The sequence below is a fragment of the Anas acuta genome, chromosome Z (genome assembly GCF_963932015.1).
Source record: "Anas acuta chromosome Z, bAnaAcu1.1, whole genome shotgun sequence".
Taxonomy (NCBI): Eukaryota; Metazoa; Chordata; class Aves; order Anseriformes; family Anatidae; genus Anas; species Anas acuta.
Genome location: NC_089017.1, coordinates 31,962,372 through 31,977,033, shown reverse-complemented (window position 1 = coordinate 31,977,033; position 14,662 = coordinate 31,962,372). Strand labels below are relative to the sequence as shown.

Genomic DNA, 14,662 nt, shown 5'->3' with positions numbered 1-14,662 from the left:
CAGTAACTTGGAATCCATTTCTTTCTCTAGCACGTGAAATAGTGTAAAACTTTAAACACCAACGATTATAAAGGGCTTTTAGGATGTGTATGTTTAATGCCTGGATATTTGGTTTCTCTTCATTTTGCATTGGTAGCACTTTGATAAAAATTCAAAGAAGTTTATCTATGAAGAGGATATGGCAATACATGTCAAGTAAAAATAAAATACGTACAGAAGGCATAGGCATAAATAGTCAGCTCCCTGGGGTGTTAAATTGATATATTGGACTATTTATCAAGGTCTAAACAGATGGAACTCACCACGGGGAGCAAAATTTGAAGAATGAGGGCACAAACGTGGTGCAGTGGTATCTGAATATTCTGGCTCTGTAAGCTGCCCAGAAAGAAAAAGCACAGGTTGGTGCCTGCTTACTGATACATTGTGAATAACTCCAGATATGTGTATTTGGCCCTGTAACTTAATCATATAGCATTGAGAGGTTGAGCTTTGCCTTTACTAATAGCACTGAATAGTCATCCTCAGTTATTAAAAAAAAAAAAAAAAGAAAAAAAAAAAAAGAGTACTTTGTGACTTTGTGTCCTTGCAGTAGAATTCAGCAGTTTGAAAACACTAACTCCTATCCCCAGGTCTGTTTTCCTGGTGCCTTTGCTTATGCTGCAGGTAAGTTCATTTCATATAACTTGATATTACTTGCCCAAACCCAGAACGCTAGGCAGTGATAAAGGTCATATAAAAGAGGTCATGCACTCCAGCTGTGCTACACAGAGGCCATTTGCTAACCCCTTTTTGCCAGGATGCATGCGGTAGCTCACAGATTGATACTGACTCTTTACAGACTGAAGGCACAAGGCCTGAGCTTGCAGCCACTTTGCATCTGGAAATGCTTGGCAGGTATTTTATGCCAGCCTAAAAAGGTACGGATAGCAACGTGCTGTGGTATGAACATTAATCTAAGGAACAAGGATCGTGACAAAAAAATGTAATGAATCATTGCAAAAATCACATTCTTTGTACCCTTTTGAAGTTGTGGAAACAATCATCTCTGGTAGTAATGCACTGTGAAATTCATTACCCTGAACATTGTTGTCAATTTCTTGAGAGTTTCGAGACTAAGAATGCTAACAATGAAGAAAATGCTCCATCTACACTAATTCATTGACTTGTTATTAACTTAGAAACAAGAGATGCACGTTTCCTACTGAGAGTTGCATGTAACCTTGGACCATTAAAGAAAAATCACTGAAACTACCTGGAAACTACCAGAAAATATAATGTTTTATAGAAATGGCAAACTAGATAGGATGCTGTATAGGAATGGCAAAGTATAAGCAGGCACTATCTTTTACTAAAACAAAAAAAAAAGCATTCTTCCAGCTGCTTTACCCTCTCCCCACCAACGTATGAAAAAAGAACTGTTTGCTTTACTAACATATTTTTCGGACTGATAAAAGTTATTTCTCCCTGCAAGCTTTATCTCAACGTTTAGACCACTGTAGCTGCAAAAACACAACTAGTTTCTTCCAGTAGTGATAAGCACGTGGGATCAGTCTTCAAGGAACAAGAGAGCATCTTGTGTCTAGATGACATATAAAAACTGCAGTGGCAGACTGCAACAAGGACGCATACAGTCCGAGAGAAGGCACTGGCAACTGGACAGCACTCAGGACACTGCTGGAAAGAGACGGGGTGGCGAAGCTAAGTTACCTGGTTTGGTAAAACCGCTTTCAACTACACACATCAAAAGTCTCAGCTGAAATGTGCACAGCCTACTTGAATTCTCTGGGTTTTTGGCTGAAAGAAAAACAAACAAACAAACGTAAAACACACCAAGTTTTGCTTTAACAAACAAACAAAAAAACAAAAAACAAAAAACAAAAACAACAAAAACAAAACAAAACAAAACAACAAAAAAAACAAACAAACAAAAAAAAAAAAAACAACCAAACAAAGAAACACACCAAGTTTTGCTGAAAGCTGACGGCCTATTTCCTGAAGCATCGCAAGGTGCCAGCCGTTTACTCAAGTGAGAGTTTTAGACGTGTAAAAACGCAGCACACGGTAATCAAGCAGTAAGCGCCTGTTAGTTCTTATCTATCTCCATGGTAAGTCTTTTGCTTTTTATTTATTTTTGCTTTGTGTGTGTGTGTGTGTGTAAGTAACGCTTTCCACACCGCTCCCCAGCTCCACACCGCCCCGCCGGGCCGGCAGCCCGAGCCGGGGCAGCGCCTGTGGGCGCCGGGGCCGAGCCGCGCTGCGCTGCTCCCCGCGGCGCCGGCGGAGGGCGGTAGCGGCCTCGCGGCCTCCCGTTAGCCGCCGCCGGGCCGTGCCGGGCCGGGCCGGGCCGTGCAGTGCAGGCTCCTCCCCGGCCGCTTCCTCAGCGAGCGGCGGCGGCGGCATGTGGAGGCCGGCAGCGCTCTGCGCCGTGCGGGCGGCGCGGCGGGCGGCGGCGCGGCGGCGGAGCGCTGGCCCCGGGGGCGCCCCGCTGGAGGGGGCCGGGGCCGGGGCCGCCGCCGCCGTCCGCGGCCGGGCGGTGAGTGCGGGGCCGGGAGGGGGCCGGGAGGGGGCCGGGAGGGGGCCGGGAGGGGAGCGGGGCGGCCTCGGGCCTGCCCCGCGGCCGGGGGGGCTCCTCCGGCACCGCGGGGTTGGAGCCCGGGGGGAGCCCGAGTGTGGCTCGGGCCTCCTCTGTCATTTTGTGTTACAGCGAAAAAAATAGCTCTCCATTCTATATCTATATTTGTTTTTATTTTTTTTTTCTCACTCGCTTGTAACAGAAAACAAGGATATTACTGATGGACTCAGTCATGCAAGGGACTAAAGCTGCATAATTCCTCCGGTATTAGCTCTGTAATACAGAATATAAATATCTTACTTGAGGACGGCGAGGTCTTCAAATCTGTTCAGTTTGTGTGACCACTACGTGATTCATGCTCTTCGCGTTTTAACGTTTAATTCCCTTTTACTGACATTTATTTTCGACAGCAGCTACAGTGTGCGTCGGAGCTGAAGAGCAGGGCGGTGCGGTTTGTGAGTGTGAGAAACGCAGGGACTCTGAGTGACAGAAGGTAAATGTTGTTCTGAGAATATTCCCAGACTATGTTATTCATATGAAAATATCGCCTGTGCCTTCTAAAACAATTGTAGATGTGGTGCAGCTATCAAACTAATATAATGTTGATACAATGATTCACAGGAAAAGTACAGTTCTAGGGAAAATCATTTTGTGTGAGTTTGGGAGGTTACACAGGGAACAACTCCTGTACCGAAAGGTGGGTGCCTGGCGCCATCTCACATTGTCAGGGAACATGAAAATCGTGCCTTTCACAGGCAGGATGTGACAGGGTACCCGTGAGAGACTTCTCCCTGGATGATGCTGCAGTTGGAGGCCCAGTTAAATATTGTGCAGATGTCTAGAATGGTGCTTACCATTAGGTACCTGAATTGCATCCTGAATCAGTACGTGAGTCCTGCCTAATCCTCACGCCTTCTGTTCTCTGGAACTGTAGGTATTTCTGTGGTATCCCTGATGTAAGTGGTGTGGAGTGTGTTTTGGTAATTAACTAATAAGAAATGTTTTTAAAGAGTACATTCTACATCAGGTGAAATATACCGAGTCCCCGTAGATCACAGTAACTCCTGTTTTGCTGTATCTCTTAGCAGAACAAGTGATTTCACCAAATTGTCTGTTGGTAGAGATACCAACAGAATCTTTAAAACAATCTTTAAAAGCTGGCACTGCTACAGTTTTTTAAGAAAAACTTCAGTGATTTGATAGCATTTCTAGACTTAAAGAGGATAACAGAAGCAGTTTTGTAAGTGTTGTAAGCCTTATGTAATGGCTACAAGGGTTCTTTGAGAAGCTGAAGAAGTTAATTGTAAAAGCATTAGTTCATGTGTGCATTTTAAATGATAACTAGTTGGTAATTCCAGGGGAGAAATCAAGTGCTGCATGTAGACATGACATTTGACATTGATGTTTCTAAATCTCTGCTTGTAGCTACATTTGGTTCCGTATAGTCAAATTACTTGTGCTTCTAAACGGGAGAGTCTTGTGTCTATCCATACAGTTTCAAACATTAACTATGGCTTACTTTGTTCTTACAGAAGGTTCTTCTATGAAAATGCCTTATTTTGACACCTAATTCTATCTTCCTAATACTCATAGGTCACTATTATCTAAAAAAAGAAGTACATGGTCTTTAATTGGAGTTCTCTACTACACAAATTTTAAAATTCCACGCCATTTATAAGGTGTGTTGTTACCTGCCTACATCACCTTTAAAAAAAAAAAAAAAAAAAGACTGATTGTTTAATGTGATTGTTTCATGATTACTGTGTCCTCCACGGTCTTGGTATTTTTCATTATATGGAAAATTCTGCCTTCCATGTCTTCCTTCCTAATTATGTGATTTTATGTTGTTCGTAGCTCTTTAGATGAGACCACTTATGAAAAACTGGCTGAAGAAACACTGGACTCCTTAGCAGATTTCTTTGAGGACCTAACCGATAAGCCTTTTACCCCAGAAGATTACGATGTCTCTTTAGGGGTATGTTTTAAATATTCTGTTAACACTTTTAATTATTGTAGATTTATTTCTTTGAAAGAGAATTTTAAACTAGTCACCTTAGGGACAGAACTTAAAAAGTATTTCTTTTACAGCTTTACTGCTAAAAATATGTCTCTTCTACTGACTATTTTGGTAAAAAGTGATGTGGTTATCTGATTTGACAATTTAAAATGTTTAGTCTGTAGGGAAAGGCGTAATATAGAATAATGACTGAGCCTAAGAGGAGGTAGAGACCACTGTCGAATCAGAAATCAGTTTCTATGTCTTTCTAAATTTACATTGATTTCTGGCATCAGCAACAAGATTTCTGGCATCTTCAAGGTAAATGCTAGAGCAGGCCTATGTGGTGTAGTATGTGTAAATCACATTACTGGTAGAGCAGTTTCACTGATGGCCATGAGTACTGAGAGGGAGCATGTGCCTTGAACAGCCGTGACAGATTACGTTTGATCTGGCTCTGATAAAGGTTGAGCCTGTGGTGGAGAGGATCAACGGAGGATGTCTCAACAGGTTGTTGCAAAACTGAGAAGTGAGCATGCACAGGGAGAAGGCTTTGGTCACATGAGACGCTGCGTGGCTGATAGCCTGATAGTTGGAGCCTTTAACAGGTCACCCACTCATATTGCTTTACAGGGTGACAGACAGAAATGGCCACTGTATTTCTTTAAGGAGTTTATTAGTTTTATGTAAAATTGCTGAAATGGGTTGTATCTTAAAACCATATACGTGACTAGGAGGAAAGTGCATTTCTCCCTACACTGCTGTCTGCAGCGCAGGTCTTTCCATAAAGCTTTTTTTTTTTTTAATTATTATTTTGCGTAACTACTGTTCCCTGTTCCAATCTTACCATTTGGAGATTGCGTTCTGCTAGCTCTCTCAGTTAAGTTTTTATGCTCAGGACATTGAACCAGATGGTTTGGGTTATACGGAGGTGGGGGGGAAACAAACAAACAAAAACACAACTGTAGTTTTCAGACCTGCTCCTGTGCAACTTTATGTCATCATAATGTTTATTATTTATTTTTCATAGCTAAGATAAAAAGTAAAATATTGTTCCTTAGATTGTGTTCTTGCGCTTAGCACATACTATTCCTTGCTTTAATCAATGTGTAATAACATTGTGTCTAATTACTTTTCTGGTGAATAGCAATGAATTGTTTAACTATTACTATTCCGTATGTTTCAGCATATTTTCATCGATTAGACTGATTTAAAGAGCTTAAGACAAAAATTAGCAAAAACATTGTCATTAACTTCTGTAGTATTTTAAAGTTTGTTATCTGAAGGTTATGAATTGGTTTCTGCCGTAATCTTATCTCGAGGCACTGCAGAGTGTTTTGCGCTTGACATGCACTCCCTCTGGGGCTCTAAAGAGTTGTTTGTACATCCATCCTAACTTTTACGTGTATGCCTTTGTTGCACAGACTGTACGATGAATACTGCCTTGAAAGTTTCTGTTGAGAGATAAGGGTTGAATAGTGCCAGGTTTACTGAGGGTAATTCCAGACAAGCAAGGCTAGTGCTGCAGCAAGCCACAAGGTGGCGAACGTGGTGAAGGTCTTCTTATACCTATGAGTTCTTAATAAACTTCATTTCTTCACACAACTTACATATTCGTGCCCAGAAGGAAAAAAAAATCTATTTTGAGGAATATATACGTTTTACCAGGAGCCCTAAAATATTCATATGATAGTAAAAAACATATGCAGTAGAATTTCTTAAAATATGATCAAAGTATCTTGTATTTAAAGTTCCTAACAGCTCAAGTTGTCTTTTCTATTATTTCAAAAGTGTTGCCAAATGTAGGGTTAAAAGTTTTAAAAACCCAGCACTAGAAGTTAACCTTTACTTAATTTGCCATGACAGAGGAGTAGTACTCTGCCACAGCTGACACATAATGTAAGCAATGGTATAAAATTTTGTTAATTCTTTGGAAACCAATTTATTTACAGTGCTTTTGTAGCACCCAGTGTAACATAATGCTGAGTACTTAACATGGCACTAAGGAACACACAGAAGAATACCGACACCTTTATATCCATATTCAGGGCTAATCATCACAACATGCTCTTACTCTGCTCTATCTCTACAGATGTAAGACTGCAGATACATAGAAAAGATTGAACTGATGACAACCAGAGAAGTAGGCTCTTCTTGCCCTTCTAAGCCAATTCTGAATTAACATAACCAGCAGGGCAACCTGCCAGCAGTATTAACCAGGGATGTCTTGATTTATATTTTATTGCTCACAGCTGTAAATCTATAATGTAGTAGCACAAATAAGAGCATGGAGACTGGAGTAAAGAAAAGTCAAACCTTGCAAGAATTATTTCATTGCTGACGAACTTCAAGATATGTCAGAAATTAGTAACATGGAATTACTTTGTAAGAGAAGGGGGCTCTAAGCTGCTGGACGGGCTACAAAGTAAGTTTGTAGGCAGTCACAAATGAAAATGTTTTTTTCCCACGATTAGGTGTTTTTACATAGGTAATAGCCTTAGCAGCAACAGTAGCTCTGGTAATATATTCTAAGGTGTGAAAAATACGGACGCACCAAAGAAGCTTTGTTGTGCTATAAGGTGTGATACATTTGAGGAACTTTAGGTTAAATATGGCTATTAACTGAATCATAAAATCGTGTTCTGCTGGGATGCTATTTTTAACCAGCATAAATTCAGATCATCTGTAGGTTAATTCGGGTCCAAATGTTGTTACTCTTTTATGCTCCTTAGGACAGAAACATTTTTGTCAGCTGCTTTTCAGAACACACTTGTGAAAATGTCAGAGAAATATGAATCATGTTGTCACTAAGAAATGTGAGTAAGATAGAGAACAGAAATGCTTGCTAGGATAATGGTCTGAAGCTGGCATAACTAAAACAAAACAGACCTGGAGTTTAGAAGTGGAACATTTTTTAGGTATGATTCAGGATCTAGGCACTTCATTAGAATTATTGGAGAAAAAGTTGTGTTTATTCACTTGGAAACTGTTACAGTTACTTGAAGAAAAGTTAGGTAAAAGCGGATGGATCAGGGATGTAGTCTCAACAGATAATCTTCTTGATTTGGAACCACACCAGTTCATGGGTAGAAAAAGTTGGGTTTGAGTGTTGTTTTAGTCACTGCAAAATAAACTATGAGCTTCAAGATGACAGGACAAAGCTCAAGAGTATTATTTAAGTAGTGCTGTTGTGAATGGAGCAAATACTAAATCAAACTAACCAGAAGTTTTGAAGTCTAGGTCAGGCTCAAAGATGTGCAGGTTGTCTAAGGTATTGATACTCACTGTTGATTCATAACAATCATTCTTCCAAGCTGTTACTGTTTGGAAAATAGTTGGGAATGTGATACAGATGTGTAAGTTTCTGTTTACAAACTGCAGATCATGTAACTCTTGTCAAGTAACAGGATACAAACTTAAATTTTTCACTATTTTCTTTGTGATTTAAGAGTGGAGTTTTAACAGTTAAATTAGGTGGAGACATGGGAACATATGTAATCAATAAACAAACACCAAACCGGCAGATTTGGCTGTCCTCACCCACTAGGTAAGTTATGTGTAAGGTATGTAACATTTGAAGACTGAGTAGAAATGTACTTCCTTTTTTTTTTTTTTTTTTTTTTTTTTTTTTTTTTTTTTTTTAGCATTGCATGGATTATGTAGTGCCATAAATAGCCCTTTTCTCGAGTATATACTCAAAACATGATTTAATCTAAATGTTCAGTAAGATTTTGTTACTGAGCTGTGTGGCATGGCGTAATATACTGATATGCCCAAATCCAGGAAATGCTTAACAGAATTTTCATACTCTGTTCCAGTCCAAAGCTACTATCTACAGGAATATAGGCTACTCAGAAAAAATATATAATAATAATAATAAAAAAACCACAGCCATGATTAAAAAGGAAAACAAAAACTTCTGTTGGAAAAAGAAATGATGATGTTATAATCTAAACTACTCTTTGTATTTAAACAGGGTGGCTCCTTCCCCTTCAAGCTTTTGGGATTTCCTGCTTTATATGTTTATGTGCTCACCCACTAGCTGTTTTTGTCAAGCTCCTGCACTTCATGGAAGCCTTGGCTAGGTGTGCCCTCTGCCTTCTCTAATGCTGTGTTTTGATCCATTGTAGGCTTTCTGGTTGGTTTCACCTGTAGGGGCAGCCAGATAATAAGGGAAATATTGAGGCTGATTCCCCCTTCGAAAAAATGTGTCCCCTGTCACTGTCCCAAGGAGAGAACTGAGGGAGTCAAGTCGCTGTTACTGGTGAAGGAACCAGCTAGCTGGAAAATATGAGCACACCCAGTAATTACGCAGGCATACTTCTTGAAGGCCGCTCATAAAGAATGTAGTAATTGCAAAACCGGGAATGGTTTCGCAGTAATAGAATGTCATATTAGGGTTTGCATGGCAACAAAAAAAAGAAAAAAGAAAAAAAAAGAGAAGCTCAAGGGAATTTTAAGATTTCAAGAGGATCAATTTTAATAGATAAAAAATTACCTAAATAAAATTTTAACTTCACTTTAGGGTAATTAAGTACTGATTGGTGCACATTTTATTAGTCATTTTTGTCTACTACTAACCTCCTCCCCAGTCCCAGAATTGTTTTTTATTAAAAATAATTTATTTAACAGGTATGTGACTTTTTAAGGCACTGGCCTAGTAATCTTATCATTCAGACAAATGCAGGCTGTGTGTCATTCATTCATTTCATATATTTTGCAACAAACAGTTCCTGAATCTGGATTCTGCTTAAGAGGAAAGTAGGATTTTTTAGGTCCCACACGAAGTTTTCAACCATTTCTGAAAACCAAAATTCAGAGAGTTCTGTGAGTAAAGATACACAAGCACCAGAATAGGGAATCCTGTGAATGATTATGTGTTAAAGTGGTGAATAAAAATATATGCAAGAAACTTGAAAATTCTCTGATGATGTTTTTCGACATCTGTTGTGAAAAATGACTCACCAACAAGCATTCCATTTTGTGCTTGCTTAACTGGTAATATAGTAAACAGTAGTGTTTCCTGAAATACGATCACACGTTCACTTATTTCCTAACCTCTGAAAGTACATGTTGCAACTCCAGCAAATACTGTATGATATGGAGTGACATACTGCTAAAGTGCAGTGTACTAGGAGTGGAAATAAGCAATTGTTACTCTTAGTGATCACTTTGCAGTTGATACTATATTTGCAAAATTTGTACAGTGAATGTACAGTGAAATTTGTGCAGTGAATGGAGAATGTATGCAGACTTCCCTTGAGAGATAAATTAATTCTTAGCCTTTGAAGGCATTTATTAGTGCTCAAAAGATCCTCAAATGATAAATGTAAATGAAAAAATCATATTTCTACAGAATTTTGAAGAGTCAGAGAACTGTGGAGGTATTTCATATGTCAACCTTATCACTGATACTTCCTAAGTAACATTTAAAAATAGTTCAGATGACCAATTTTTTTTTCTTTGCCTTTGTTGATTAAATGGTTTGTCTTAGCCTGGTTTTCATGAATGGCTGCATCCCATTCTGTTGCTCTCTGGCTGTAGGGCAGTATAAACATACACTTGATCTGCAAAGACAAGTGAGAAATGCATGGCAAAGTGACTGGAGCATTGGAGAATAGTTCCCAGTTCACATACAGCAAGTGAGACGTCAATGGAAGTCATTCTTACTTCTGTTTGCATCTGTGACTTCTCATAGTTTGGTTAGTGGTCTGAAAGTTCGTCATTTAAATATGGTGAACAATTCAGGGTATTTGAGGTTCAGGTTAGTGTTTATGTTTGTAGAGAATCTGCAGATTGTCCTCATGTATATGTAGTCTGTCTTCTTGGCAGACCTTGTATGCAGTCATCTGAGTTCCAAGGCATTTTGTCCTATCGGTTTAAGTTCAAGGATAAGAGTGATGTTTATCCCTGTTTATCCCTGCTGAACATTTCATTCCTTTCTCTTTTCTTAGCTTCTGTAGCTGATGTTAACAGTAGTGAGCACCTTTCAGTCATTGCTCCTGTTTCAGATGTGGAGAATTAGGTGGATACAAAGGTCTGTAATGCAACCCAAGTGTTCAAGTTATTTCCTGATGTTTAATGTAAGGCTGAAGAATCGAGCCCAAAACTATACGATAGCACAGAGGAAAACAGAATTTTCATGTAAATCTCCCACATGGCAATATATGTGCTTTTAGATGGTAAAGTCTTTTATTGCATTCAAAAAGAAAGTGAGATTGGTGATATGTGTTCTGCTGCGTTTAGAATATCTGCATGTAACTCTGCTGTATCAGCGAATCAACAGCATGGATTCAGCCTCACACAAGTATGCTTTGTAGTAGTTGTGTGCAAGAAGATTATGTGGGTGAGGGAAGAAGGGGGGTAAGGCATGAAAATGGGGAGATGAATGCCAAAAGCAAGAAGGAAGGGAATGTGTGTCTGCTTGTCAGATCTGAGACATCTTGTCACCTTTCAGATGCGTCTGTTAGATGGCACAGGAAGGTCTGGCCTTTGCTGCTCCGCTTCCCCACACAAATCCTTCTCTACTCTTTTTCCTTGTCCTGGGCACTTTCTGGTTTACATATAAATACATGTTTCCAACAGGTCCCCATGAATTTCAATCTGTACTTACACCATGTGTTTTGCTTTCTAGTGGGCCCAAGCGCTATGACTGGACTGGACGGAATTGGGTGTATTCTCACGATAGAGTATCTCTTCATGAACTACTATCAAAAGAGTTTTCAACAGCATTAAAAACTAAATTGGATTTGTCCTGCTTAATATATTCTGGAAAAGAAGATACTTGATGATATTCTACCTCACGGAACTTCAAAGACTTGAAGCACAAGCCCTCCCCTGTTTCCTGAGTACCCGAGCTTACTGTTTTTCTTGACGTCACCATGTTGTGCAGCAATATGAAAATAATACATTTTTCTCAAGTGCTCAGCCCTTGGGTTTCTGTGTCACTGCTTGAATCTATGCCCATGGTTGAACACATGGTTGAGGTCTCCCTTCCTGTGACTGCATTTCTTACTTTCTTACTGCAGAAGCTGTGGATTCTTACTTTCTAGTTTTGCATGGACTGGCCTGCTGGGTGAGTTCTGACAAGCGCACGAATGTCAAACTTTTTTGTTGAGACATTAGCCCAAAACCAAGAAATGCCTCTGAATTACAATGATGTAAGCTGTGGTACTTTGATGCCTTGCAGTAAAAGTTGCAGCTACTGATAGGATTTTAATGTTACTGCAGGTAAATAAGGCGTAGGAGTCAAATTGAATGTGTCATAAAGGACGTGACTGTGGCAAAACTTTTCGTTTTGTGTGATGGATGTAGTTTTTTCTCAGTATTGCAGAACTTGCTCTTTTCTCCAAATTCTCATTTCTTTTACGTTGGGATATTTTTCTGAGCTAAACTTAAAACTACCAACAGGTCTGCATGGTTGTAAGCATCATAGGAATTCAAAAAGGCTGGCGTGTAATGTTTAAGCTGTGCAGCAATCTTTCTGCAAATACTTTATTCTCTTACTGTGAAATTCTCTTCCTGTTTTTACTCTCCACAGAGTAAAAAGATGTAATTTATTGCCTGTTTTTTAGTTAAGGTAAATGGAGATTCTCTCATGATAGCAAAAATTGTACCACTGCATTTCTTAGGTGAGTGGGCTCGGATTATCTTTTTTAACCATTATGTGAGACTTCCCTTAATACCATGTTCACGCAGAAACATTTCCCTTTTGGTTTTAAGATATGTTTTTTTAAAAAAAAAGAGATAATGAAATAAATTATTATACCCCAGATCTTACACCAAAAAGCTTTAAAAACATTGAACCACAAGAACACTAACGCTTGCACTGTTGTATGGAGTATCAGTATTATTGCTACTGATTGTTCTTGAATTGCCTATGAAATGGGAGCACAAAGTTGTTGTCTAATTCTTGAGATAACTTATACCATATTGTTAACGTATTTTTCTAATTGCGTGAAAAGATGTTCAGAGCAAATTAATTTTCTTCGTGGTTCCTCTGACACTTCTGATTATTTAGCTAGAGAATCATGACAAGCTGGAATTATTACAGGTGTGATTCATTCCGCTACAAAAGAACAATAGCTAGATAGCATCATTGTCCTGTACTTACAACTAAAATATATGTTGTTACTAGCTATTTCCCACTGTTAATTAGAGAATACCATTCCCTTGGAACCAGATCGTGATTAAGTGTGAAAACTGTGATCATGTTAATTGTGCAAACTGTTACACGTTTTCAATCAAAATTTGACATGGTCACTATTACCTGTATATACTCCACTGGATGAGGTAAATAAAAGGAGTAGCAAGTGATAGAAGAATGAAAGCGGCTTCTTTTTTTTTTCCCCCTCAAATGAAAGCTAAAAACAGAACATCTTTTTGCTGTTTTGAATTTAGAACGGTAAAAATAATTTACAGCACATGGAAAACAATAGTATTCCAATCAGTCTCCTAGTAACTAAGAAAGTTACTTAGATACATCTGGATAGATGTTAATTACCTGGTATTAGAATCTAGGATACTTCCTCTTGCTTCTTTCTTTGCTTGATCATATGTAACTTGTGTAATTATTTTTTCCTATTGGCTATTCCAAAAATTATTTCACGTAATTTGCATGTAATTGATTCATAAACATGCATGTGATTCACATTTTGGGGTTCATTCTCTATGCCTTTCCATCTTGTACAGTTGTTCACATCAAAATACAATTGCACGTAGAGCATGTAGAATCCATTGTGTAAAGTTTGATTTCCCACTATGACGATAAAGATCGCGGATGGGCATATTGTGCTGGATTATTTGTGTTTGTTAAAACACTTACTGCAAAGATTCTATTCAGAATTTGGCCAGCCAGGGTGGGTTTTTTAAGAGCACTCCAACCTTCATGTTTGAAGTGCCTTCCCTTTCATCCACAATGCTACTGCTATTTATGCAAACAATTTCCTGGTTTTAGCTAGCTGAGTAACAGTTGGATTTAATCCAACTGGGGAAGATGAATAGCATCAGCTTGTTAGAATGAGGGCTTTTTTATTTATCCCCATATACAAAATGAATTGTAAGACATGATTCATTTGTGCTCTAATACTTGCATGAGATTTTAAGTGAGGATGAGGACTCCGTCAGTCACCATGCTTGTGCATAGGAGGAGTTCTGATCCTGGTGTCAGACTGCATATCGCCCCAAGACAAGTAGGGCTTCTGTACTATTTTTCACTTCCTCAACTTACTTGTATTAGCAGATTGCTCCACAGTTACAAACCTGACAGGCATCGTGTCAATTGCTTGCTGCTTCACTCCTCTCAAAATAGCTGAAGGAAAATCCTCTGATACTCACTATGAATGGTTAATACCATGTAAGAATTGGTGTATTACTGGTGGCTTTTTCCCCACAAGACAGTTGCTCTGTCTTCGGTGAAGGAAAGCACAGAGTGCTTTTGAAAGACAAATACTGACATCTGAAACCATGCTCGATGCTCAGAGAAAGTGAGGAGTGTTGTTCCGTGTTAAGGTACATCTGAATTTTCACCAATAGCTAATTGTCCTTTCTGCAGTCAGTGACTGTGTTTGTCTGCTTCTGTCCTACAGCTCCAAAGTCCCAGCATTTCTAACCTTGCTAAAATTGTTTTCTGTGTGCCAAGGATTTCTCTGGAAATCTTGGTAGATACATGTAGTTCAGCTAAGCTTACAGCAACTGCTCCCCATCTGTGGCGGTCATGAAATGCTACATGTGTTCAGCAGGAGTTACGTGCCGAAGTGCTTGTCCAGTGTTTTTTGGTTCATTTTCCTTTCTGCTTGTGGTAATTCTTAAGTAATGGTATCTCTTCCTTCCAAGGTTGTTCCATGTGACAAAATCAGCCTGTCTTGTTTCCTTAAAATTCCCTAAGTCCTTTAGCAGCTTCAGTACATGGGATTTATTGACCTGTCTCAAAGAGCTGATAGCTGAGTAAGGGTAGGGGAATTGCAGGGAGTGTTTGATTACTTTTGGGTTCTGGTTAATGGTTGAACTCTGTGATTGTGCTAACCAGTCCTGGAACATGTGGGAGTCTTGCAGGAGTGAATCCTTGGAAGGAAGGCAGAAGCTTGCCAAAATAC

General features: G+C 39.2%; 1 protein-coding gene across 5 annotated transcripts; it reads left to right on the top strand.

Annotated features, from left to right (window-relative positions):
- Positions 1-2,290: 2,290 nt before the first annotated feature.
- On the top strand, positions 2,291-12,897 carry FXN (frataxin). 5 transcript variants are annotated; one of them, XM_068667571.1, is made up of 6 exons: positions 2,291-2,533; positions 2,983-3,065; positions 4,427-4,547; positions 8,018-8,115; positions 8,545-8,653; positions 11,203-11,338. In XM_068667571.1, the coding sequence occupies exons 1-5, from the start codon at positions 2,399-2,401 to the stop codon at positions 8,651-8,653; spliced, it is 546 nt and encodes a 181-aa protein (XP_068523672.1). In that variant the 5' UTR covers positions 2,291-2,398; the 3' UTR covers positions 11,203-11,338. The 5 variants fall into 5 exon arrangements, with proteins under 5 accessions (XP_068523672.1, XP_068523673.1, XP_068523671.1 ...); XM_068667572.1 differs by lacking the exon at positions 11,203-11,338 and adding an exon at positions 10,523-10,538; XM_068667570.1 differs by lacking the exon at positions 11,203-11,338 and having other exon boundaries at positions 2,292-2,533; positions 8,545-9,011.
- Positions 12,898-14,662: the final 1,765 nt, after the last annotated feature.

Excerpts from the sequence above, each read along its gene's own strand:
- FXN (XM_068667568.1), top strand. The coding sequence starts at position 2,399 with ATGTGGAGGCCGGCAGCGCTCTGCGCCGTGCGGGCGGCGCGGCGGGCG. Across the intron at positions 2,534-2,982 it reads CCGCCGTCCGCGGCCGGGCG|CAGCTACAGTGTGCGTCGGA; the intron begins GTGAGTGCGGGG and ends TATTTTCGACAG. Across the intron at positions 3,066-4,426 it reads GGGACTCTGAGTGACAGAAG|CTCTTTAGATGAGACCACTT; the intron begins GTAAATGTTGTT and ends TGTTGTTCGTAG.